The sequence below is a fragment of the Culicoides brevitarsis genome, chromosome 2 (assembly GCF_036172545.1).
Source record: "Culicoides brevitarsis isolate CSIRO-B50_1 chromosome 2, AGI_CSIRO_Cbre_v1, whole genome shotgun sequence".
NCBI classification, from domain to species: domain Eukaryota; kingdom Metazoa; phylum Arthropoda; class Insecta; order Diptera; family Ceratopogonidae; genus Culicoides; species Culicoides brevitarsis.
The window spans coordinates 16,132,427-16,156,561 of record NC_087086.1 but is presented as its reverse complement, the minus strand read 5'-3'; the positions used below and the strand labels follow the sequence as shown (position 1 = coordinate 16,156,561).

Here is a 24,135-nt window from a genome sequence, read left to right as displayed (position 1 = left end):
AATTGAGATAAGAAAAAAATTGATATTCGAGTAACTTGAGTCGAGTTAATAAAAATAAATATTTAATAATTTTTTTCTGGAACCATTCTGGAAAAATATCCCAAAAACAAAAAAATAATAAATGGTCAATAAAAATTTTTCTTTAAAATTTTTCAAAAAAAAAATATAAAAAATATAGAAAAAAAAATTGATTTGTAATTAGTTTTAATTAATTTTTTAATTAAATTTAATAAATTTTTAATGAACTTCACAACAAAATGCAATTTTATAAAATTTTTCAAATAAAAAAAAATAATTATTTTAAAAATTAGATAATAATTATTTAGTCAAAGACAAGGCTCAAAATTTTTCATTAAATTACATACAAAAATTTCAAAGTCAATGATCAAAATTTATATCGTACAAAAACCTCGTTAAGTTGATTCATTATACCAAATTACAACAATAAACAAATAAATTATAGCAAATTTACACTTTTTGATACTTTTATCCGACCCTTTACTAACGTGCAAAAATATTTTCCAGCTTCAAACAAACTATTTCTCCCATAGAATTGCAACTCAGCATCGTTCGTTACCGGCATTTCTCTTCTACAACTACAAATCCACAAACACGCGACAACAACAACTCAACGAAGCACCAACCTACATTGTCTCTTTTTTTTACTAAATTGATGACTCACATACCACGACGACGTAACGAATTCACTCTCGCATTTTCTACTCCGGCGTTAAAAATAAGAACGTACAGCAAATTAAACTTCAGTCTCACTCAACATTTTGTCAGATTCGGATCGTTTTTCAACAAGTATTTTTTTCAATTTTTTAACAACAAACCAAATTAAGAACAAGTACAAAAATGGCAGCTCATGGTAAGCAAAAAAAAAACATTTTTTAATTAGCTCATCGATATTCGTAACGCAAACATAAATAAATTCTGATTAGCAGCTTCAGGTGTTAAAAAAATAAAAAAAAAAATTAAAGAGTGAAGTCATGTGAATAGAAAACCGTTAGTTATTTGTGGCATTAGTTTATTGTGTGTAGGATGAAACCAGCTTCTAAAATGTCAAGACAATTGTTTATTTCATGTGTTGTGAGAATTTGAAACAAAATTCAAGGGCAAAAGTAGCTAGAACAATAAATTCTAGCATTAAAAATTCAAATTTCGCAATACACCGGCAAAACGAAGAAAATAATAACAACAATAAATTGGCTGGAGTGTTATGTCATCATTAAAAATAAAGCAAAAAATAATAAAATTCTTCGTCGTGCAGATGGTTACGGTCTTTTTGGTCTCTCTTTTCACTCTTTTTCTCATTTTTAAACATAAATAGACCGATTTAGTGATGAGTAAATACTAAAAATTAACATAAAAATCGTTTTTGACTCCGAAAACTACTCGAAGCCGGTTCCGAGACGCGCTAATGTGATGAAATTCCTGCGAAATGTTTTTCGAAAATTTTTATGGGTGAGTCAAAAAATCGTTAGAAAAGTCACTTGCTGGTTTTCGGTACGAAAGTTAATTAATGGCATGAGTATTTTTGGCATCGAGCCACGGTGAGTAACGATTTTCCAATACAAATGTCGCAATGTCGATTTATTTTCTCACTAAACGCCGGACGGTACATAAACAAGAGTTTTTTTTATTCGAACAACTGCAATATTTTCATTCAATAGAAGAATAGAATGAATAGAAGCTGTGTGTTAGTGATGATGATGTCATCGCTTCGGTACCTCTCTAGATGCAAGATAATATTCGTTAATTGAATTAATATTGAATTTTATTGGGATGTCACTTTGTAATTTTAGACAAATTTAGCAAAGAAAGAGACAAAAATTTATTTTTTTGAATAATTTTGTTGATAAATCATCAGCCGAAAATTCGTTCGTTAATGAGATCATCCGTACCATCATCAACCAAAAATGATTCAGAATCAATTAAATTTGCGAATTACGTGATATTTTGTAATCAGTTGTCATATAATTAGCGATTCTGCAGACGAAATACGTGAAAGAAGGAATTTACTTGTCTACGCCTTCGATTAATTTTATTGACTGTTTCCGTTTTTTGAGTTGCAACAAACTTTCATTGCATGAATATTTATTATTAAATATTAAGGCCTTTAAAAATTTTTAAAATGTTTTTTGATTTCTTGTAACAAAACTTTTAAAAATTTTGAGAAAAAATAAGAAAACTTTGAATTTTTGGTACAAAATTAGCCAAAAAAAATTTTTTACAAAAAAAATATTGTCTAAAGTCAAGATTTTCTTAATTTTTCGAGTTTTCAGTTAAAAATATTCAGTTTAATAAAATTATGACTCTTCTAAATTTTATACATGATTTACAAAAGTCTGAATAATCTTTAAAAAAAATTATTTTTACATTTTTTTTATTTATTTTATTTTATTTTATTTTTTTTATTTTTAATTTTTTTTTATTTTTAATTTAGTTTTGAAATTAAATTTTACATTAATTGATAAGTTGTCATAAAAAATTTTAAAAAAAATACTTTTGGATTGATTTTAAAAATTTTAATATATTCTTACCTTTTCGAATTTGCAGTAAAAATATTTAATTTAAAAAAAAAATTATTTTTCTTAATTTTTAAAATATGTACATAAAAATCTAAAAAACATTTGTACAAAAATTTAAAAATTAAAAGGCTTGAAAAATTGTCTTAGCCAAATCGAACTTTTTTTTTATTGAAAATCTGAAGAAAATTATGACTATTATGATTTTTTGTCAATTTTTGAAAATATTTTTTTGCCAAAATTTATGACATTTTCATTTTACATTGGATTTTAAGGAAATAGGATTGATTAACTGATTTTAACAAAATTTTGATAATTTTCAAATTTTGGCAAAAAATTTCTAGAAAAAAAAAAATTTTGAAAAAATCGAATTTTTTGCTTCATATGTGAAAAAAATTACTTTAAAAAAACATTTTCATAACATTTTTTGATCACTGCTTTGGCCTAATTTACACAATTTTACAAAAAAAAATCTAAAAAGGTTCATGAACTTCACTTAAATGGAATGCAAAGAATTTCGTCTATGAATGCAATAAAATGAGGGTCATGATCTAATTTTTGCATCTTAATTGGCATTTCACTCCACACGAACTCGTATTTTTTCATATAATTACAAAAAAGGAAACAAGCCATTTATGCTGACTTATCACAGATGCGTGTTAATTAATACAAATTTGCAACTGAAATCTAGTTCACGCTAAAATACTTTTTTTTAAAAAACTACTAAAATTCACACTTCTCGTCTTTTCTTTGCAGAATTCGACACTTGCGACGAACTCAAGTACAATTTCTACCCCGTCGCCAACGGAATCTGCCAATTCCGTGTGCGTGCTCCCAACGATGCGCACATTGCTTTGTGCACAGATGCTGCCGAAGCTGACCCAATGTACGAAGTGTTCATTGGCGGATGGAAAAATACCAAATCTGTCATCCGTAAGAATCGTACCAAGCCGGATGTGGCAGAAGCTGATACGCCTGACATCTTGAACGACGGCGAATTCCGTGGATTTTGGATCCGTTGGTGCGAAAATACCATCACCGTTGGTCACGAGGGACAACCTGCTGCCTTTTTGACGTTCGAAGACACGGAAATGATCCCCATTAACTTTGTCGGAGTTTGCACTGGATGGGGCGCTTGTGGCTCATGGATCATCGAAGGTAAGAATTTCGCGTGAAAGTGTCCCCAAAAAATTTTTTTCATGACCTTGAATCCCCTATCCGAAAAAAAAGACGTTGAAATTTCGACACCCGATAAGCTTTCGTACGAATTCCATCCCGTGACTTCGGGCGCTTTGACTGTCGACTTCAAGGGACCGAGCAATTGTCATCTCGCCTTGGCTCCGCACAATATCGAGTACAAGCCAATTGTCGAACTCATAATTGGCGGTTGGAATAACACGAAAAGCGTGATTCGCCTGGACACGGACAAGAACAAAGAAGTTGCCAGTGTCGAAAGTAGCGTTGTGTCAAGCGATAAATTCACGACTTTTTACGTTTCGTGGACGAAAAAGTCGTTAATTGTGCGATTGCATTCCGCGCAGGGCCCAATTTTGATGCAAGCTGACGATTGTATCAAGTTTCCAGTGCGTTTCTTTGCTGCACGAACAGCATGGGGAGCTACTGGTTGCTGGAAGATACGACAAGGCGTGCGTCATGCCGACACAAGTGGTTCAGGTAAAGAGGTGGATCGGCGAAATGCTTGCCAAATATGTGTTGCTAACCGTATTGACTCCATTCGCAGCTCTGTGACTAAAAATTTACTTACTAAGACGCATGCAATTAACGTCCAAGACACCTCTTTACAAAAAATCCCCCTTTTAACTCGTCCCCGACGTATTTTTAACAAAATTCTAACATTTTCAATTCTAATTTTAGCTGCGCAAGCCACATCTCCATCAGCGCCGGTTGCTGCCATGAGATCCAGCGGCTCAGGTCCTGCCAATTGGGTGGTCGTTAATGGAGGCGCCATTCCTCCAAATGCAATTGAAGGCGGTATGGATGGCGAACCACTCTTTATTGGTCGTGCACATCACGAAGGAGCTGTCATTCCGGGCAAAGTTGTGCCATCGCATGGCGTTTGTTACGTTGCATGGGGCGGAGCTGAAATTCCCAAATCCGAATACGAAGTGCTTTGTGATGCTGCGGGCATGTGGGTTGCATGCTCAGGTGCCGAAGTACCGGGACAAGCGTTGCAAGGCGGACAAAGTGAAGATGGCGAGCCATTGTTCATTGGGCGTGCAACGCACGAAGGCACCATCACTATTGGAAAAGTTCAACAAAGTCACGGCGTTTGCTATATTCCATACGGAGGACAAGAAGTTGCCTTCAACGATTACGAAGTCTTCATCTCACAATAAGAAAAAATCTCTGCTTGCGGAGATATGTCGTCAGTCCATGTTTATTTAATGCATTTTTTTAATATTTTGTTCAATTTTTTGAAAAATTTAATTTTATTAATATTTTAAAATAAAGTAGAATCTCACGCCTTTACTTATTTAGTGGCCTTAAAACGATTTTTTAATAAAAAAATTTTTATTGAAGACTTCAAAAATTAAAATTCAAGAAAATTTTATTCATAAAGTAAGTTTTGGAGATATCAATTATTTTAATGACAAAAATAACATTTTACACGAAATAAAAATTTTAAAACTTTGTCGATTTGAAAAGTAAAATGAATCGCATAACACTAATTTTGACAAACTTAGCGATTTTTGCGCTTCAAAAATCAATTAATTTTTTTTTCTTGATTTTTAAGTGCCTTTCATCTAAAAATATTGTGAATTTTAAAAATTTTCATATTATTGTTTTTTTTTTAAATATTTTTGTCAATTTTTTAATGTATACATTTTTTCACGTTTAAAAAAATCTTTAAGAATTACTTAAGAATTTTTTTTAATTGAAGCTAGATACCTAATTTTTCATAAAATTATTAAAATGAGCTTTAGGCACGAAGCTCGAGCTTTAAAATAATCGAGCCTCTGCCATGCCTTTTACCGGCATTTATCTTACCAACAAGAAAATTAACGGATTTACAATGGGGCAAAATAAAAAAAAAGTAAAATTTCAAAAAATTGACCGTGTTTTGGTCTTTTTTCATATTTTTTCAAGGAATTTCCCTAAATTTTTTAAAAAATTACAATTTTTAAGAATTTTTGCATCAAAAATCGTATTTTAACATGAATTTTCTTCTTTACATTTTTTTTTCAAAAAAATTATTTTCAAAATTTTTTGACAGTTATTTTTACGAATTTTTTTTTGTTTAAATTTTTATTTTGAAATTCTCTGAGATATATTTTATTTAAGTTGTCAAATCTCAATGTAGATACCACAAAATCAACTAAAATATTGATTTATGACAAAAAACTGTTAAAATTTTGTCATTGTAAGTATATGAAAAATTATTTCAAATTTTTATCTTGCCACCCCCCATTTTGAAAAAAAGTTTTTGGGACAAAAAGTTCGAAATAAATTTGGAGCGGCCTTATTTTACTTCAAACAAATTTTCTTGTTCTTTAACAAATTTTTACTTAATTTAGGAATTTTTTTTTAATTTTATATGGATTGAATATTAAAAAAAACTTATAAAAACACTTATTTAAATTATAAGAGAACAGAAATTTTATTTCATTTTTCTTTCAAAGAATATCAAAAAACAGCAAATTTAAGCACGTATCGTTTTGTTTCAAGTCATTTGCTCATCCATAATTTTGTTCATCCAATCTGCCTCAACTAATCCAATTTTCTCGATGATTCCGTTGACTTGATAGCATAAACTTTGGATATTTTTGTCCCATTGCGGAAGGCTTTCACGAGCTAAAATTCAAAAGTTTTTATAAAAATCTCTAAAATTCTCAACAAAAATTTAAAAACTCACTTTCAAAATGAACAATTCCATCAATTTGATCGATATATCCGTTCATGCGTTCCTCCGTGATCATTTGACTGGCAATCCGTTCCGCCTTTGCTGGCGCAATTTCCAACAAGGCACCCAGCTCTTCGAACGTAATGTTGTTGTACAACTTGCTGGCCGACAAAAGATTATGTTCAAAGACCGCGCGATCCAAAATTGTCGATCCATCGACAGTGACGGCTTTTTGATGGTCCTGCAACAGCGCTTCAAAGTCCTGCAGCTCACTGCGACGAATTATTCGATCCAAATACATTTTCTCGAGGATGCCGTAAGTCGGAAGTTGTTGGCATCGTTCGTCCTTGAAAAGAGTCGCCAACATGCGAGATCGTTGTTGTCCCGCCGACGCTAAAACTGTGCAGATTAGAGCTTTTTTCAACGCCGTCATACGTTCATTTTCTTCGACGATTGTGCGATAACTGAGTTCGTTGTATCGCTGAGCTGCTTCGATGAATTTCCGGCGATAATCCAAGACACGAGCATAACACACCTTGTACATCACTTGCAGCTGTTCATTTTTCGTCTCAGCTTGCAACATCGAAGCACGATTGATGAAACCTTCGGCATTTACCGGATCATCATCCTCCAAGTACAAACGAGCGATTTTTAGGTAAGTTTCCAGTTTGTAATCTGTCGTGTATTGTTTCTGTCCCGTTTCGAGAGGAATTTGGCCGAGAACGTTTGCTGCTTCCTTCCAATTTTCCTCGCGTTCGTAAATTTGTGACAAATTTTGACGAATACTTGCAACTTGTTCCTCGAAGGAAATTACGCGGGGCTGAACTTTTTCAAGGGTGAAGTGCGAAACAACTTTTGAGACATCGTCGGGCAAACGAACAAACTGATTTCCGATGTCTGTGAGGATTTGGCGTGAAATTACGAGGGAAACGTTCTCGTTGACAACTGAAAAAGATAAAAAAAAATATTTTTTTAATAGAAGAGTAAAATTTTGAACTAATTTCGAGCAATTTTAAAAAATTTCGAGAAAAATCCTTACAAAAATTAAATTTTTCAACAAAAAATCTCTTTAAAAAAGTCGAAATTTGCCTTTTTTGAGTTTTTCCTTTTAGAAAAAACTTTAAATTATTTTTTTTGGGAATAAAATTTGGAATCCGGAGACTTTTACTTTAAAAAATTACTTGAAAAATTCAAAATTTGCCATAATTTGAACTTTTCGAGTTGAAAAAAATAAAAAAAATAATTTTTGGAAAATAATTCGTATCCCGGAGATGCATTTTAAAGTGACTTACTGGCTTCGATGAACAATTTCAAGGTTTCAATCAACTCATTGCCCGTATTTGTCATCACCTGATCCAACAAAAGACGATATCTACAAAGAAAATTAATTGAAAATTACATAAAAAATTAAATTTCTCGTAAAAATTACTTGTCTGTTTGTTCTTTGTGGATGCCGGACGAGTTTGCCAATGCCAAAAGTTGCGTTTTTAGAGTTGCTGCGTTAATCGGCATGATTTTTCACGTGCTCCGGTAGTTCCTGTTCTCACTTCAAACAAAATTTGATGATAATTTTTGGTATTTATGACGAAATTTAATAAAATTATTTTATTTTTGCCGATTGTTTTGGTTGAAAGTGACAGAATAGGGTGACCAGATGTGGATTTTGCCCAAGTTGAAAAGGGAATTTGCTGTCAAAATTTTTTCCCAGTTGGCATTTTGACATCTTTGGCGACATCCAGGAATTTTGACGTTTCGAAAACGATCTCGCCTCTAAATTTAGGCCTTTTTTGTTTTGTAAATTTTCACACTAAACGCCATTATCCAGAGTCAAAAAGTCCAAAATTACACGAGCATTGCGATGAGCGACGTTATCGAAGTATTGTCGTCCGACGATGAGGTAATTTCCCGCATTTGTAGCTATTTTTCGAATTCTGGCGCTCATTCGATTGTTTTATTTATATTTGTCCTGCGTTGTTGTGCGAAAAACAACAAATCAACGCGGCATTCTATTTTTATCGCTAATTCCCTTTTAATTTATCTCTTTTAGGATTCCGCTGCGAAAAAAGCGCCAACAAATAAACCGGGCACCGCAAATAACGCAGTTACAACAACAACAACCGCAAATAATGCGAGACAATTTGTTGGTGTGAAGCGAACGAACGCGGAAGAGCAAGCAACAACGAAAAAGAGACTGAAGACGAATCATGTGAGTCCGCAGGTGACGCATCCGGCATTACAGCGACAAAATTTGGGAGCTCCAAAGCCATTTTCATCGGAAACTGTGATGGTTTTTGACCCAAAATCGCGAAATGTTGTGTATCAGGCGAGTCCCAAACAACAGATGAAAATTACCAGAGTGATGTCTCTCGGAGGCGAGGGAACGCCAAAAGATCCATTAGCAACGACACCCCCAAAAGTTGCATTGCCACAATTAAGTGAAGTTGCCATAATCCCACTGAATCCAAAAAATGCCGCCAATCCACAAAATAAAGCTTCTTCCAGTAATAATTCAAGATCTCTCCTGAAATCTGCTCAAGAGAACGGTTTCACAGCCGTGAACGAGTCTGCGAATCGAAACGTTATCGTTTCGCCCGTTCCCGGCTCCAGCAGAACATCGTCAATGTCGAGTCCCGGCACAGCATCAAACACTTCCACACCAAATCCCGTCGATGTACCAAAGAAAGACAAGCCGCCGCCGATCCAAGTGAAGAAAGAGATGAATTCCGCATTCACGGAACTGTTAGAAGTTTGTAAATCTGTCGAAAAGTCCAAAGAAATGGACTTAATTACAACTAAACTAACGAAATACTATCACGGCGTGCATCCGGATTTCGTCAATTCAGCAAGTTTCATAAAAAGTGTCGAAAAAACTGCTGCTGACATCAAAACGCAGCCCGCTCAGGTGTTTTTCTTGCTGAAAACCATCGTTGATGAACTGAAAATCCGCCAAGGAGGCGTCAAAATGGCGGAAAATGGGGAAGTTGTCACGGAAAATGACGAAGCAGTTTCAACGGGCGATCCCAAACTCGACAAGAAACTTTACAAGTTGAATCGCTGTTTGTACATTACGCAAAAAAAGATTGAAAAACTAAGACAACAAGACGCCATGTGGGAAGAGGAAAATAATTCGTCGTATTTGATGATAAGTCGCTTTGAAAAACGTGCTGTGCAAATTTACGAGAAAATTTGTGAGTTAACGGGCGAAAGTACGGATGCGAAACGCATGGTGAAACGTCCCGTTAAATTCAAAAAGACTAAATACACGGAATTTAATCGCTCACTCCAATCGTTCGTGAATAAAACAAAAAATTTCCCGGATTTTTATGATGTGCTAAAAGTGCTCGAGTATTGCAACACGCAATACGACTACGGATTGAACAAGGACAACTTGAAGATTGTCGCACAAAACGCATTTCAGGATCTCGGTGAAACGCTTCAGGGTCGCCGCAAGTTGGAAGAATACGAATCTCTCACGTATTTCGCCAACATGGCGACAGACGACCCAGCGTTGCATGATGCCGAACTCGCGCGCAAACTGGAAGAAAATAAAAAGTACCATTCGCGCATCGATGATGTCATCAACAAATATGCCGAAGGTCGACATATCGAAGCCGAAGAGATGATCCACGGTAAAAGGAAACGTTTGAACAGCGGCAATAGTTGCGATTCTGGCAACGATGACAATCCGCCAGAATTGGTAAACGGCACAAATCCACCGACATCGACAACGACGACGACGACGAAAGAAGAAACGACAGAAAATGAACACAACAACAACAGCACAAACAACTTGCCAAAGACCTCAGTTGCCTCCATTGCCGATCAAACCAATGACATAAAAATGGAGCCCGAACTACTGAGTCTCGATGACGTTGCGTTGTTTGACTCGTCGCCAACGCCTAACTCTTCATAGCTTATGAACAACATGTTATTTCTTAATTGCGTGAATTAATGAAAAAAAGGAAGTTGAAACTGAAAATAATTTAAACTTAAAGTGTGATAAATATTAAAAAAGAGGGAAAAAAGCGATTTATAGTGAAACTTGAAGATTCGGTTATACGAAAATGGAACAGATAGAATTTAATGAGAAATCTTTTGTTTAATATTAAATTTACACTAAATATTGAATGTATTTATCGGTCTATATAAGAAGCATTTCATTTCAAAATTTGAGAATTTGCAACATTCATTTATGGAAAACACTATTGAAATAAAGTGAAATCTATTTTCTAAGAAAATTTAAGATTAGGAGCTTTGATTTTTTTAATCGAAAAGAAAAAATAGTAGGCTTCTTATAACTTTTTTTTTAAAGTAAAGAAAATTTGATTATTTTTAGTTACAGGAAATTGCATTAATGAGAAGTATCAAAAAAATCTGGAAAAACTTGAATTTCTGAAGAAAAAAAAATGGTAAAATTTTTGAAAATATTATGATTTTTTTTTCAATTTTAATACGGAATTTAGTTTAATGTCTAACCTTGAAGATTTTGTTTCTATTTCAGGTTAAAAAACTCTTTGAAAATTTATACTGAAGTGACACTACTGACACAATTTGCCGATACTATTGTCCGATTACAAAATCGACTAAACTTGTTGAAAAGGATCACCATCCGCGACAGACAAAAGATTGTTTGCTGCACGTTTGTGCATGACGTGATGAACGGCAAAATTGACTCCCCAGCATTAAAAAGGCAATTCATCCCTTCGTCATGCGAATATTAGCTGCACCACGCTAGAGCCTTCCAATCGAAAACGCAACACACAACTTACTCGCAAAACAGCACAATCCACAGATGTACGCGTCTTTTTAATGAGCTTTGCGTTGCCTCCGACTTACAGCTTCCACGAAATGCCTTTAGTGAAAAGCTGAAGAAAGTGATCTCCGTCAGATACAAATAATCATAATTAATGTAGGCTTTATTATTTAGATGCAAAAAATAAGACAAGTACGAAAAAAATTAAGGGATGACAATTAAATAGTTTTTCGGTTCTCCTTCAAAAAGCTGACGATTATCGGAAGGGTGTCGAACTTCCTGTATCCTAAGTAGGATGCCACGTATGAGGATGTTTTTTTCAATTCCTGCTTGTTGTAGTTCGGATGCCAAGTTGCCTATCAGCAGATGAGAATCCTAATCAATATGGTCGATCGCTTAACACAGATTAGTGAAAATAACTTATTCAGCTTCAATTTCTTAGAAAACGTAGAAACTTATTAGCTTGCCCAATCTAAAGTGACACATTTTACAAAACTTCAGAGAAAACTATTTCTGTTAAACAAAAAATATTCTTAAGAATCCAGGCATCATAGTAACAACTTCCGTTCATTCTTACTCTTTTTATGCCTCACATTACCTCACCAACACTGCACTTTAGAAGATTCTGTCAGTCATGCAACTTCTTCAATTAAATGCATTGTCTGTATGTGTGTTTGTCTCGATGCTTATCAATCAAATGATTCCCATTCAAACGAGACTGCAACGTTAGAATAAGACACAAACTGTCGTTTTCATTCTATTCTCATTCAAAAGCCATAAATTTATCTCCATTTTATATCAGCACGGTTGCCTTATGTCTGCATAATAACAATCCAACAAGTGTTATGCAACACTTTTTTGTCCACTCAATTGTCGACATTATCTGTCGACCTTGATCTCTAAAAGTTACGAGGATATGGAAAAATCAACCTCGAACTTGAATTAATAAAATTTCCTTTTCGATTTCATTCTTCCTTGAAATTCATTCATCATCTGTACCGCATCGATGCGCACCGAGCTATGTACATGCGTGTTAACTCGTGGCTCAGATCATAAATTAAGACATGCGTTTAACATAAATTTATGAACCCAGAGACCTAGAGAAGTTGTTTGTTTTATTAACTTGTACATTGACGTTACTTACTTACTTACTTACCAACTAATGGCCAGTCAATTATGAAACGAAAAAAAAAAGTTGTTTGAAGTTATGATTCGTCATTGTCTTGTCTGGAAATGCCGAAGAAGTAAGAACGCGTTCTTGAACTCTTCTTACAACATTTGAATTCCCTCTTTGGAGCGTCGATTATCTAATAATGACAAAAATTGCGGTCTACCATAAATCAACACGCGACTTCGTATCTTGGTTAGATCTTTCAACTGTGTAGACTCGTCATGTGTGATTGTTGTCCATCAAAAAAGCACACAATGCAAAAGTTTCTTCAGTTTGATCGAAGCGCTCGTCAGAGTAAGATGATTGATCATTTTTCGCGATAATTTTTTTTTCAACAATTTTTTTCGTGAGATTAAAATTTACAACTATGAAACTTTGGATACAAATATTAGTGGCGACGATAGCAATAATTAGCTGTTGCGTTGTTCTCGCAGCTCGTGTTGATTCTAAACTGGATTTCGGGGAAGTAGCGGCACGTGTTGAGGAACAAAAGGAATCACGGGAAAGTGTTCCAACGCCAAATGTGCGAAATGTTCGCGTAACTGTCGAAACAAAGAACGAAAAGGGCAGTCCCGAATCAAAAAGTAGCGAAAGCAGTGAATCAAGTTCAAGCGGCGATAGAACGAGCAGTGGAAGTATTGGCGTTCGTACAGATGTAACGTTCGAAATTTCGAATGAAACTAACGAAACGAGATCGCAAGAGGATAATAACAATAAGAAAAAGACAAAGAAGAAGAAAAATGGAGAAGATGATGATGACGACGACATTCCCGTTATAAAAGGCAGGACAACTCCGCCGAAAAAGAAGGTAGATGTAACAACATGGCGTCCCAAAGTGAGGCCAGTTTTCCCAAAATCAGAGTCAGATGAGACAATTCGAAGTAGGGCAGGACCCCCGAACGTTCCATGGACCAAGAATTTTCCAGGAAATGCTGTTTGGACCACGGAAAGGAATTATTTTGGGCTTTTTGATAATTACGATAATTTTCACCCATCTCAACCTGTGGGTAAGTGGGTTATCATTTGCTGTAAGCATAACCAACGTTTTTACAAGTAAGACATTTGTACCTCAGGCACGCCTTCGTTACAATCTTCGCACCGTCCTCACCAACCACAAGTTCAATTTCATCCGTATCCTACTTGGCAAAATTGTAGATGTGACCTTTTACGACCTGAAGTGAATGCATGGAGTCCTTCGGGCGAATCACAATCAGCAAATCACAACAATCACTATCACTATACCGTAGTTGATGATAAACTTGAGGAGCCATTTAGCGTGAAAGATCGCCCGCGCAATAAAAAGCGCCGAGAATCACGAGAAAGTTAAACTATGTACTTTTATTTACTTTTTATATAGAAAAACTGTTACATATTTCGTAGTATTAAAAGTTATGATAAGCAAAATTGGTTAAAGGATGTGTTTTAATCAGTCGTTTCGAGCATGGGACGACATCTAAGAGCTTTTCGGTTTAAACTTAGGTGTGGATGCTGTAAGTTGAGACAGTTCCATCATTGTCTAAGGTTGTTGTGGCAGCTTTGTATCCGCTGGTTTGTCCATTGACAGTACGAGATTCGCTTTCAGCTGTTGAGATTTTGGTGAAAGATTTTCCGGCGCCCAACTAAAAATATCAAAGTTAGTTTTAATTTTTTTTTAAACCCAAATATGTTAACTCACTGTTCCGAAAGAATCAGATTCATAGTTTCCAAAGCGTGATCCAAGTGAACTTTCATCGACGACAGAGCTTCCGTGTAAGACTCCTCCATTGGCGTTCTTTGCTTGCAAGCGAGCTAAGCGTTCAGATTCGCTGATAAACCCCGACAATTCGTTGGAGTGTCCTCCGAAAGATGATGATCCGAAGCTAGATGATCCAAAACCAGATGATCCGAAGCTTGAATGTCCTCCAAGACCTCCTTCCGAGAAACGAGATGAGAATGAATGACCTCCGCTTCCGAATCCGCTGCTACCTGATGATTTTTCTTCGAAGGAGTAACGAGAGCTAGCTGAGGGTTGAACAACTGGAACAGCGCTCTTGGATTCACTGAATTCCGAACGATGGTAAGATCCTCCGGAAACAACGGGTTGAACAACTGGAGCAGATTTCGATTCACTGAATTCTGAGCGATGGTAAGATCCTCCGGAAACAACGGGTTGAACAACTGGAGCAGATTTCGATTCACTGAACTCTGAGCGATGATAAGATCCTCCGGAAACAACGGGTTGAACAATTGGAGCGGATTTTGATTCACTGAACTCATGACGGGAATATCCTCCGGAAACTACGGGTTGAACCATTGGAGCGGATTTGGATTCACTGAATTCTGAACGATGGTAAGATCCTCCAGAGATGGTTGGTTGAATGATGGGAGCAGATTTTGATTCACTGAACTCATGACGGGAGTATCCTCCGGAAACTACGGGTTGAACAATTGGAGCGGATTTCGATTCACTGAATTCTGAACGATGGTAAGATCCTCCAGAGATGGTAGGCTGAATGATGGGAGCAGATTTTGATTCACTGAACTCTGAGCGATGGTAAGATCCTCCAGAGATGGTTGGTTGGATAATTGGAGCCGACTTTGATTCACTGAATTCGGAACGGTGATAAGAGCTGGCGGGAGTTGGTTGAATCATTGGAGCAGATTTGGATTCGCTGAACTCTGAACGATGGTAAGATCCTCCCGAGATGATTGGTTGAGGCATGGCTTGGCTTCTTTCAGAGAATTCAGATCGAGAATAAGATCCAACAGTTGGTTGAATGATTGGGGCAGATTTCGATTCACTGAATTCGGAGCGATGGTAAGATCCTCCAGAGACAACAGGTTGTGGCATGGAGCGACTTTCAGAGAATTTCTCGGATTTGTGGTATGATGAACCGCCTGAGGTGTAAACAGGTGTAGGCAAGGCTTTCGATTCACTGAACTCTGAACGATGGTATGATCCTCCCGAAACAACAGGTTGAACAACTGGAGCAGATTTGCTTTCGCTGAACTCTGAACGATGGTAAGATCCTCCGGAAACAACAGGTTGAACAATTGGAGCAGATTTTGATTCGCTGAATTCAGAACGATGATAAGATCCTCCGGAAACAACAGGTTGAACGATTGGAGCAGATTTGCTTTCACTGAATTCCGAACGATGATAAGATCCGCCAGATACAACAGGTTGAGGAACGGACTTTGTCTATAAACAAACAACAAACAATCAAAACGTGAACTTTAAACTTCAAGATATCAAAACTGACCTCAGAGAATTTCTTTGAATAGAAACTTCCTGAGCTACCTCCTCCGGTACTGATGCAAGGAGCAGCACATCCGCTTCCGCCAAAGCTTGATCCGAATGTTTCTACATCATCTCCTGCTGACATGCGAGATGACATCCTACTGCAAAGTCAAAAATTTGTTTAAAAAATAGTTTTTATGAAAATTTCTTTCAACCAACCTTCCTCCGAAAGAAGATCCGAATCCGCTGCTTCCGAAACCGCTTGATCCAAAGCTAGCAGTATTGAAATGAGAATCAGACACGCCAGAATCAGAAAGTTTTGAAAAGGCAGTTTTTCGTGCTTCCTCAACTGTCTGCTTATGTTGTGTCTCGTGACTATTAAAAGATTAGAAAAATTGTATTCGTCATTAATTACAACGAATTTTCTTAATGGAAATGGATTATTTTGTTCATTGGAGCTTGAAATGGGAATAAACAACCTCCAATTTCAATCCAAATATTTTTTTTCATTCAATTTCTTAAATCTAAAACTTACTGTCCATAACTGATCACGTGAAAATCAATGGAGGAAAAGTCAAATTATTTACAATGGAGCAGCAGATAGTAGAAAAACAACAAAAAAGTGATTTTTAGAATAATTATTTACATAAAAAGTCATCAAATTAGAAACTTACTTGCTACCGAGACCTCCTCCAAAGTGGCCAAGTTCTAAAATTAAAAAAAAAGAAATTTTTTATTGTTATTACTTAATTATCAATTTTCGTTTCCGTTGGAATTACATTCCAAAGGAAGATTACAACCTTCCTCAAGAGTGGAAAAAAATAACAAAAATAGAACAAAAAATACTGATATCGATGACGAGCGACGGTCATTGCCAAAAATAAAAGGTTATCAGTTATTTGTGAAATTTTTATAACTTTATTATCAAAAAATGCTGTCATTGAGAAAAATAAATTTCTATTTTTCATTTTTTTATGAGACGAACGTGATTTTTTTTAATAAACTTAGAACATGAAAACATCTAGAATATTTAAAGAGAATCAAGAATTAAGGAAAATTCAAAAAAAATCAATTTTTTTTAAATTATAAAATTTTAAAATTATTTTTTTTTTTAATTTTTTTTTATTATTATTATTATTTTTTTTTTTTTTTTTTTTTTTGATTAAAAATTCAGTAACGGATGTAAACTTTGATCTAATGTGTCTTCAAAAATTCAATTTTTTATGAATTTAATTTTTTATCAAAATTTTCCATTGAAACATTGGTTTCTTTATCTTAAAATACTAACCTGCACAATAAACAAGGCCCAAGGAAATTGTTAACACAATAATTGCCTTCATCTTGCTCGGACAAATTCCTCACAATAGAATAAAAATTAACTTCACTTTTTTTCTAAAAAAATATTTTTTTGACCGACCGATTTAAGATCACGACGACGACTAACTTCAAGAATCGAAATTCACCCAGCTTGTTATATATTTTTATTTTATTTTATTTTTACTTTATTTGATAATAATTATTGCGAAAATGTAGAAAAAAAAAGTTTATTCTACCCCGAATAACCGAAAACAGCGTTCGTGAGAGATAATGTTTAATCAAATCAAACGATTTTTTCTTTAAAGTAAAGTCTCGTCAATCGTGTAACTCTGATTCCGTCATGTGTCGACCAGAGTTGTTTGAAATTCAGAATATTCCGTTTTGACCTTTTTTGTGAAATATTCGTTCAAGCATTATCGGGCAACTTAACACAAAGTAATTTTATTATTGGCAAATAAAGAACTTTGAAATTATTTTTTTTTCGTTTTGTGAAATGTCTTATCTCCTAGTTGGTTTTTTTTTGACTTATAGTTTTACTTACCCATCTCAATTCCTTTATTGTAATACATGGTCGTGTAATTTTTATTTTTTTTTTTAATTTTAGAACATGGTCAAAATTGTAAAATGACCCAATTACGATGTGAACTTGAAATGATTTAGCCTCGACTGAAAAGAAGATTTTTTCGGTTGTTTGTTTAGTTGAGCAAACAAACGTAAAAAAGTCCCTTGGAGCGTCGTCAGGGCGATAGACATTGTTTTAAAAGGGAAATGGTACAAACTGCATATAAATTAAAATATTTAATTCCGGATTGACACTCCCTTTCGATTGAAATGAGATATCATTAGAAACAAAAGATGACATTGGCATTGAACTTTTGCATGATAAGTGCAGTCATTTGTAACATTTTGAGATGACTTTTGTTTGACATGTCTCAACATCGTAAATAAATTACAAACTGCATATCCGGACTTTTTTTATAAATTGACCAAAAATTCTTTGAAGATCTTTGAATAGCAGAAAATCTCTTCAAAGCAGAATTTCAAATAAAATACTAATAAAATGAAGTCTTCTTTTATCGTTTTTGAATATGTATGAACTTGTATTAATTTTTGGCAAGTCATTTGGAATTTCCCAAACAAAGTTACTTAGAGATGCTTCAGAACTAGTTCTTCTGTGAATCAACGATCCAAAATTTAAAGCCAATTTGAAAAAAATCAAAGAAACCAGATTTTTAAAACAATCTAAAAAAATTGTTAAAAAATGATCGATTATCAGGTGTGTTATCAAATTTTCATTCACATTTTTAAAAAATGATATTTTAGGTAAAAGAAATAATTCACATGAAAGTCAACATTTTACTGTGAGGTAATTTGAACTTCTATATGTTTTGTCGAAGCCCTGATGTTGTTCTTTGTTAATTTTGTGTATTTTTGTTTTCGGTGGCCGTCGCAAGAAGGATGCAGGACCTTTACTCTGAGAAGGATGTCGAAACACTATGAATAAATGTTTTTTGAAAATATGGGTTTTATATGCCGGCGGATTCTCCAATGGCTTTTTCGCCCCAAATGAAAATTAGTTTTTATTTAGCCAAAGGTTTATGTTCCCAAAAAAAAAATAAAATAAAAAAAAATAAACTTTTCAAAAAAGAATCCTAAAATCCTCTTTTCCTAAATTTTTTCACGTCAATCATCTTTTCACGTCAATCAAAAAAATATTTTTTTTCCATGAAATAATGTAATGACCGTGTAATTTAATAATTATTTTTTTTTAATTAATTTTCGTTAATTTTTTAATGGTCTCTTAAATAAATACTAATTAATAATTAAATTAAAAATATTTTAAATTTTGAAAAAAACTGAGAAGAAACAAAAGCTTTCAAGTTGAACATCGAAAATAAAGCGTCGCCTTAAATTTCAAATGTTTGCTTTATTTTCATCAATAACGGCACGAACCTTTTCAATTTTTCATTCACACGTCAATTTACATTAAAATTTCTCTTCCTCTTCATTATTAATTTAATTTATTGAACAACTTTATGATATCAATAAAATACAATATTTTTTATTTAAGGTGTCGTCAAAATTAAATTATCTAGATATATTTAGATAATTATTAGGATCTTAAATTAAATTATAAATGAAAATTATGAAAAGTGAACAAGCCCTATAAATATTTTTTTCTGTTTACGTATCCTGAGGCTCCACTAAACAAAATTTATCCACCGTCACAATGATTAGTCATAATAATTTTGGAAAATTTTTGATACCCACTTTTTTTCGGTAAATTTATAACTTTTTTATTAACATAATCGCACAAATTATAAAAGCCACACAAAAACACAAAACCTGTTGCTGACGTCTTTGAAATAAAAAATCAGTTACTTCAGCTAAAAAATATCCAGTTTCTATTTTATTGTTTGTTTGTTTCTATTTAACGTGACTTCTACTTTTTAATACATCAACAAATCGTAGATCTTAAGTAAAATTGCTTTTAAAATAAAATAAATCCCTTTTTTTCAACACCTACACCATTAAAACCTCCAACGACAAACTACATGCATGCAAATTTTTAATCCATTTTTTATTACAGACATGTAACAATCACATGCTAACTTTCAACGTCGCACGATAAGACTCTTCTACTAATACCATCATCAATTTTAGCATCAACGAAGAGAGGAATTAACAACTGATAATGTTAAAAAAATCGCTTTGCGGTAAAAAAAAATCAACGTGAGCGCATTTTAGTAATTTTTTTCAGAAAAATAACCAAAAAGGAGCGAAATTTATTAAAACGCAACAACCGCTCTCTACATCGCCATATTGGTAACAACACAAAAAATATTGTGCCGCACACCTTTATAAACAATTTTTTAACGCTGATTTTGTTTATTCTCAATCGGAACGTCGTTACGAAATCATCTTCTTCTTCTTTCAGATTTTTTTTTTTTGCATTTATTTCGGCATCGCGATCAGTGAAACTCATCAGAACCAGAAATACTCATATGTAAGCAGCAACTACGACAACGACATTCAGTCGACCATGTCAAGAATTCAAGTTTAAAAAAAATATTAAAAATAAATACATTAACATAAAGAATAAACATTTCAAGAGTGAGAAACGAACAGAACGAAGACGAGTCTTCTAGTCTTTGGTGTGCTTTTACAGTGACAACTTCTACTAGACAAATAAATGTGAAACGAATAAAAACAAAGAAAGATTTTTTTTATTAAAAGTAAGACGCAGTTTAGTGATCAAGAACTACCAAGAATTTATCAAAAAAAAAACCCGAGCATTAGAAGAAGTGCGAATTAATTACATAAAAAATTGGTTTTTCCCAAAGGAACGAGTTATTCCGCTTCTTCTTCTTCTAACAAAATTCTTTAACACACACAAAAAAATGTTCTGACGTAAATTTCGTGAATTGTGAATTGACTCCCATGACTTTACATAATTCAATTAAATACCGGGCTAATGACCTTGAAGCTCTTTTTTTGTACTTTTCGAACTAAAATGAGCCTCAGGTGATAAAATTGACCTTAGCAAGACTTTTTGACTCGTTTTACCAGTTCTGATCCTTTCTTTGCTCATCTTTGCGTGCATAAATGAACGAACTTAAAGAATTCTGGTCAGAACCAGAATTTTGAACCGGATTTTTCATTTTTTAATCGCTCTGTTTACAGTTCGTGTGATAAATTAGAAAAGATAAAAATTTCAAAGAGAGACAGAGAGAAACTTTTTTTTTTTGGCAAAAATTAAAAAAAAAAGTAGATTATAAAAAAAAGAAAAGATCAAAGGTTTATCACTTTGCGTATGTGACAGTGTCTCGATAACAGCTCATTAACGATTCCATTTTGTTTTGTTTTCTTAAAACTAGCAGTGAATATGTGGCAGTTTGGATTATTATGTCTCTTTATAGCTGGATCAAGTGCCGGTAAGTGATCTCATCATCATCTTTTTGTTCTTGTTCTCACGTGCGCGTGTTCAATTTAATCTTTTTTCTTGTACTTGTCGTTCTGCAAAGAAGTAATTTTGTCTTGTTATTGTTGTCTCAATGTTTTTATTTACTCACCTTGAACTTTGGTGAGATGATTAATGTACAGGGAGATACGAGTTTTGTTTTAATGCATTCTTATTGAATTTTTAAATTGTTATAAAATGTGATGGAAAAGACAAAATATGCTAATTTTTAGTCGAGAAATGCAAAAAAAAGTATTTATGCAGTGATGTAGGGCCCTAAATTATTATTAAAAAAATTGAAAAAAAAAATAAAATAAATTTTTCTTTATGAGAAAAAATTGTAAAAACTACAAAAAAATATTAATTAAATATTAAAAATCAATAAAACGAAAATAAATAAATTAAATAAAATAAAAATAAATTAAATTAAAATTAAAAAAAAAATTAATTAAATTTAAAAAAGATTTCTAACTATTAAATCTCAAATTTGCATTTAAAAATAATTTAAATTATTTGCAATATTTTTTTTTAATTAAAAAAAATTAAATTAAAGCTTTAAAATAAATACAAAAAATAATTAATTAAATTATTAAAATTAAATTAAATAATTAATAAAATATTAAAATTTACCTTAATAGCATTATTTCTAAATTTACCTAAATTTTAGAGAATTTTTAATTTTTTTTTTTTTTATAAGAAAATCGTAAAAAAAGTTTAATTTTGATTTAAAAATTACTTGCATATTTTTTGTAGCTTAGAAAATTAAAATTATCATTTTTACCTCGTTTCCATGCAATTTAGCTAAAAATAAATAAAATAATTTTCTCTTCTTTTCAGATCCAGCATACTCCTCATCGGGCGCATCTGCTGGCTCGTACAGCAGCAGCACCGGTAACCGTGGCGGAACAGGTCTTTATTCATCTAATTATGTTGGAACCGGAAATTATGGTCCAAGTTATCCCTATCTAGGTGGCACATATACCTACGTTGGCGGAGGTCCTGCCTTTGGCTTTGTGCCATTCGGCTTTGGTCCCGATCCATACCAATTCCAGGCCTTTATCCAAAACCAATTCAATCAATTGCAACACCAATTCAACAAAGTTGCAAGGTTATATTACTTTCTTTTTATCACCTACTTTTTTACTTCATTTTTATGTCCATTTCTCACTTTTGGCCTTCTATCTTATTTATATTTTTTTTGGCAAACAGTCAATTCAATATTACGCAACTTGTTTGTTTGTTTATGACTCAAAATTTCCTTTTACGAAAAAACTTTTAAAAATTTCTTTGAAAATTGTGTTGAATGTTAATCTAATTCTCTCTCTCTATCTGTGTTTTTTTCCATGCTTGTTGCAATATTTTTGTGTTGGCTGCGCGTGTGTGATTTTTCCTTTGACACACAAGTGCCACTCATGCGATCTCGACACAAGGTAAATCCACGATAAATTCATTTGTTTTGTATAAAAACTTATCCTTAGCGTCTTTGCTTATACGACTTTCTAACATGGTGCAGGAGCGAGTGCTACAGCAAAGGCATCAATAACAAGTCCTAGAGGGTGGCCATTAGACAAGCCTCAGTTAGTAATTCTCTCTTCTCTCTGTCGCTTTTTCATCACATTCATACACATTTGCACATTAATTGCTTTTTTTACACAAACGCAAAAAAAATGCAGGGTCGAAAATTGAGTTAAATTCAATTTTAGTAAAAAAAAATTTTGCCTAAGAAAAAATCAAAATGTTAAATTTTCGCTCAAGTTTTAAAGTTAAAGCTTATAACATTATTAAAGTCATTAAAATTTTCTTAAGTTAAAGTTTTAAGTCAATTAAGTCTAAGCTAAAATTTTATTTTTTTCTTAAGTTAAAGCTTTAAGTCAGGTAAAAAAAAATTGAGAAAAAAACCTTTTTTTCCACAAAATGATCAATAAGCTAAAAATTAAATAAAATTTTTAAGCTCGATTTAAGTCAAAAGCATTTAATGTTGACTTAACTTGACTTAATGGTTCTTACTTAACCTTAAGTCAACTTATTTTAGCTTCTGTTGCCTTGACTGAGCTATGACTTAAACTTAAAATTGAGTTTAAGTCAACATAAACTTTTTACACTTAAGCTTAAGTTTTTGACTTAAGTTTACGTTTTTGACTTAAGTTTACGTTTTTGACTTAAGTTTCAATTTAAGTTGGAATAAGTCAATAAAAGATGAAAATTTTCGATTAAAAAATTGGAAAAATAGTTTTTTAAAGATTAATTTGACTTAAACCTTAAAGAAATGACCTTCACTTAACCTTTAAATAATTTTGACTTAAAAAGTTTTGCAACCTTAAGTCAAAAAAAAAAATTTTAAGTAAAACTCAAAAATTTTTTTCAACCCTGCAAAAAAAGTGACAATTTTTCAGAAATTCACTTTTACTCAAATAACTAACGTTGAATCATAAAATTCTGACTGTTTGCTACTGATGATCTCATTACTAAACACATCACCACAGAAATAAAAAATCACAAATTAACACAATTCGAGTTCATTCATTGCTTCATTGTTTAACGTGCACTTCTTGTAGCAAGACCTTTGAATATTTTTTGCACATTTTTTTATATAAATTTTATTTTTTTTTGTCATACTAAAAAATGTCTTTTCCTTTCAACAGCTTGTATAACGAGCAATTTGCCCATCAACAAGCCCTCTTGAATAATTTGCAACAACAAAGCAATATCCAACCGGGCGAAACGGTCGTCTATACCAACTATCCTGCTGAAGTTGTGACGACGGCAGATCGCGTTGGCGGCACAACTTCCCATAAAAAACCCTCGACTAATAGTTATGCTCCCTCCTATAGTGGCGCGTCGTATGGCGCTGCAGCATCGGGATCTGTTGGACCGGGCGGCGTTTACCAAAGTGTTTCGACCTATCCCGGAGGTACTTTGAGCAATCGGTTTGGCGATGCACCAACTTCGGTTCATTATTCGAGCAGCGGACCAGGCTTCAGTGGAATTTCCACATTTGCTTCATCGGACTCCAGTGGAAATCGTCAAGCTGTTACTTCCGTCAACAACAACGGAAAAGTCACAACTTATCATACAAGAAATTAAAAAGAGAAAAATGGAATTATGGAAAGGAATCGATGGAATTTTTAATTTTTTACGCACGTGATGATGACTAAAAATAAAAGAAAAAAAAATACTAATTAATATTTCGCGTCCAATTGAAGTTTTTTTTCTACATAAGAGATAATTAACTTTTTAAATTATAATTTTTTACGAGACTTGGGAACAAGTTTGCAGAAAATGTGACACTTTTTTATAAAATTTGTTATTCGTATAAGTGA

General features: G+C 33.3%; 6 protein-coding genes across 12 annotated transcripts; 4 read left to right on the top strand and 2 right to left on the bottom strand.

Annotated features, from left to right (window-relative positions):
* The first annotated feature begins 734 nt into the window (after positions 1 to 734).
* On the top strand, positions 735 to 5,021 carry LOC134829412 (uncharacterized). Its single transcript, XM_063842469.1, has 3 exons — positions 735 to 871; positions 3,288 to 3,689; positions 4,407 to 5,021. Exons 1-3 carry the CDS (start codon positions 859 to 861, stop codon positions 4,886 to 4,888), a joined length of 897 nt encoding a protein of 298 aa, XP_063698539.1. The 5' UTR covers positions 735 to 858; the 3' UTR covers positions 4,889 to 5,021.
* Positions 5,022 to 6,014: 993 nt separating this feature from the next.
* On the bottom strand, positions 6,015 to 8,025 carry LOC134829594 (COP9 signalosome complex subunit 4). The gene is made up of 4 exons (XM_063842757.1): positions 7,823 to 8,025; positions 7,686 to 7,765; positions 6,406 to 7,338; positions 6,015 to 6,344 (listed from the first exon to the last, which is right to left on the bottom strand). Exons 1-4 carry the CDS (start codon positions 7,903 to 7,905, stop codon positions 6,214 to 6,216), a joined length of 1,227 nt encoding a protein of 408 aa, XP_063698827.1. The 5' UTR covers positions 7,906 to 8,025; the 3' UTR covers positions 6,015 to 6,213.
* A 131-nt stretch (positions 8,026 to 8,156) lies between these two features.
* On the top strand, positions 8,157 to 10,590 carry LOC134830431 (daxx-like protein). Its single transcript, XM_063843917.1, has 2 exons — positions 8,157 to 8,290; positions 8,441 to 10,590. Exons 1-2 carry the CDS (start codon positions 8,252 to 8,254, stop codon positions 10,304 to 10,306), a joined length of 1,905 nt encoding a protein of 634 aa, XP_063699987.1. The 5' UTR covers positions 8,157 to 8,251; the 3' UTR covers positions 10,307 to 10,590.
* Positions 10,591 to 12,620: 2,030 nt separating this feature from the next.
* On the top strand, positions 12,621 to 13,737 carry LOC134830900 (uncharacterized). Of its 2 annotated transcripts, none has more exons than XM_063844510.1 (2): positions 12,621 to 13,324; positions 13,391 to 13,737. In XM_063844510.1, exons 1-2 carry the CDS (start codon positions 12,685 to 12,687, stop codon positions 13,642 to 13,644), a joined length of 894 nt encoding a protein of 297 aa, XP_063700580.1. In that variant the 5' UTR covers positions 12,621 to 12,684; the 3' UTR covers positions 13,645 to 13,737. The 2 variants fall into 2 exon arrangements, with proteins under 2 accessions (XP_063700580.1, XP_063700581.1); XM_063844511.1 differs by having other exon boundaries at positions 12,621 to 13,328; positions 13,391 to 13,604.
* LOC134830898 (filaggrin-2-like) lies at positions 13,630 to 16,962 on the bottom strand. Its single transcript, XM_063844509.1, has 6 exons — positions 16,826 to 16,962; positions 16,212 to 16,245; positions 15,757 to 15,912; positions 15,560 to 15,698; positions 13,993 to 15,498; positions 13,630 to 13,936 (listed from the first exon to the last, which is right to left on the bottom strand). Exons 1-6 carry the CDS (start codon positions 16,875 to 16,877, stop codon positions 13,793 to 13,795), a joined length of 2,031 nt encoding a protein of 676 aa, XP_063700579.1. The 5' UTR covers positions 16,878 to 16,962; the 3' UTR covers positions 13,630 to 13,792.
* A 2,686-nt stretch (positions 16,963 to 19,648) lies between these two features.
* LOC134831523 (uncharacterized) lies at positions 19,649 to 24,135 on the top strand. 6 transcript variants are annotated; one of them, XM_063845269.1, is made up of 5 exons: positions 19,649 to 19,861; positions 20,539 to 20,652; positions 20,736 to 20,789; positions 21,653 to 21,923; positions 23,458 to 24,135. In XM_063845269.1, the coding sequence occupies exons 3-5, from the start codon at positions 20,741 to 20,743 to the stop codon at positions 23,897 to 23,899; spliced, it is 762 nt and encodes a 253-aa protein (XP_063701339.1). In that variant the 5' UTR covers positions 19,649 to 19,861; positions 20,539 to 20,652; positions 20,736 to 20,740; the 3' UTR covers positions 23,900 to 24,135. The 6 variants fall into 6 exon arrangements, with proteins under 6 accessions (XP_063701339.1, XP_063701338.1, XP_063701336.1 ...); XM_063845270.1 differs by lacking the exons at positions 19,649 to 19,861; positions 20,539 to 20,652 and adding an exon at positions 20,049 to 20,090 and having other exon boundaries at positions 21,653 to 21,724; positions 21,785 to 21,923; XM_063845268.1 differs by lacking the exon at positions 20,539 to 20,652.

Bases quoted from the DNA above. Each gene is read 5' to 3' on its own strand.
- LOC134829412 (XM_063842469.1), top strand. The intron at 3,690-4,406 runs GTAAGAATTTCG...TTCTAATTTTAG, and splicing joins TGGCTCATGGATCATCGAAG to CTGCGCAAGCCACATCTCCA.
- LOC134829594 (XM_063842757.1), bottom strand. From the start codon at position 7,905: ATGCCGATTAACGCAGCAACTCTAAAAACGCAACTTTTGGCATTGGCA. The intron at 7,766-7,822 runs GTAATTTTTACG...TTTTCTTTGTAG, and splicing joins CACAAAGAACAAACAGACAA to ATATCGTCTTTTGTTGGATC. The intron at 6,345-6,405 runs GTGAGTTTTTAA...TTTGAATTTTAG, and splicing joins TGGAATTGTTCATTTTGAAA to CTCGTGAAAGCCTTCCGCAA.
- LOC134830431 (XM_063843917.1), top strand. From the start codon at position 8,252: ATGAGCGACGTTATCGAAGTATTGTCGTCCGACGATGAG. The intron at 8,291-8,440 runs GTAATTTCCCGC...TATCTCTTTTAG, and splicing joins TATTGTCGTCCGACGATGAG to GATTCCGCTGCGAAAAAAGC.
- LOC134830900 (XM_063844510.1), top strand. From the start codon at position 12,685: ATGAAACTTTGGATACAAATATTAGTGGCGACGATAGCAATAATTAGC. The intron at 13,325-13,390 runs GTAAGTGGGTTA...TTTGTACCTCAG, and splicing joins TCACCCATCTCAACCTGTGG to GCACGCCTTCGTTACAATCT.
- LOC134830898 (XM_063844509.1), bottom strand. From the start codon at position 16,877: ATGAAGGCAATTATTGTGTTAACAATTTCCTTGGGCCTTGTTTATTGT. The intron at 16,246-16,825 runs GTTAGTATTTTA...TTTTAATTTTAG, and splicing joins GGGCCTTGTTTATTGTGCAG to AACTTGGCCACTTTGGAGGA. The intron at 13,937-13,992 runs GTGAGTTAACAT...TGATATTTTTAG, and splicing joins AATCTGATTCTTTCGGAACA to TTGGGCGCCGGAAAATCTTT.
- LOC134831523 (XM_063845265.1), top strand. The intron at 20,790-21,652 runs GTAAGTGATCTC...TCTTCTTTTCAG, and splicing joins TATAGCTGGATCAAGTGCCG to ATCCAGCATACTCCTCATCG. The intron at 21,924-23,457 runs GTTATATTACTT...TCCTTTCAACAG, and splicing joins CAATTCAACAAAGTTGCAAG to CTTGTATAACGAGCAATTTG.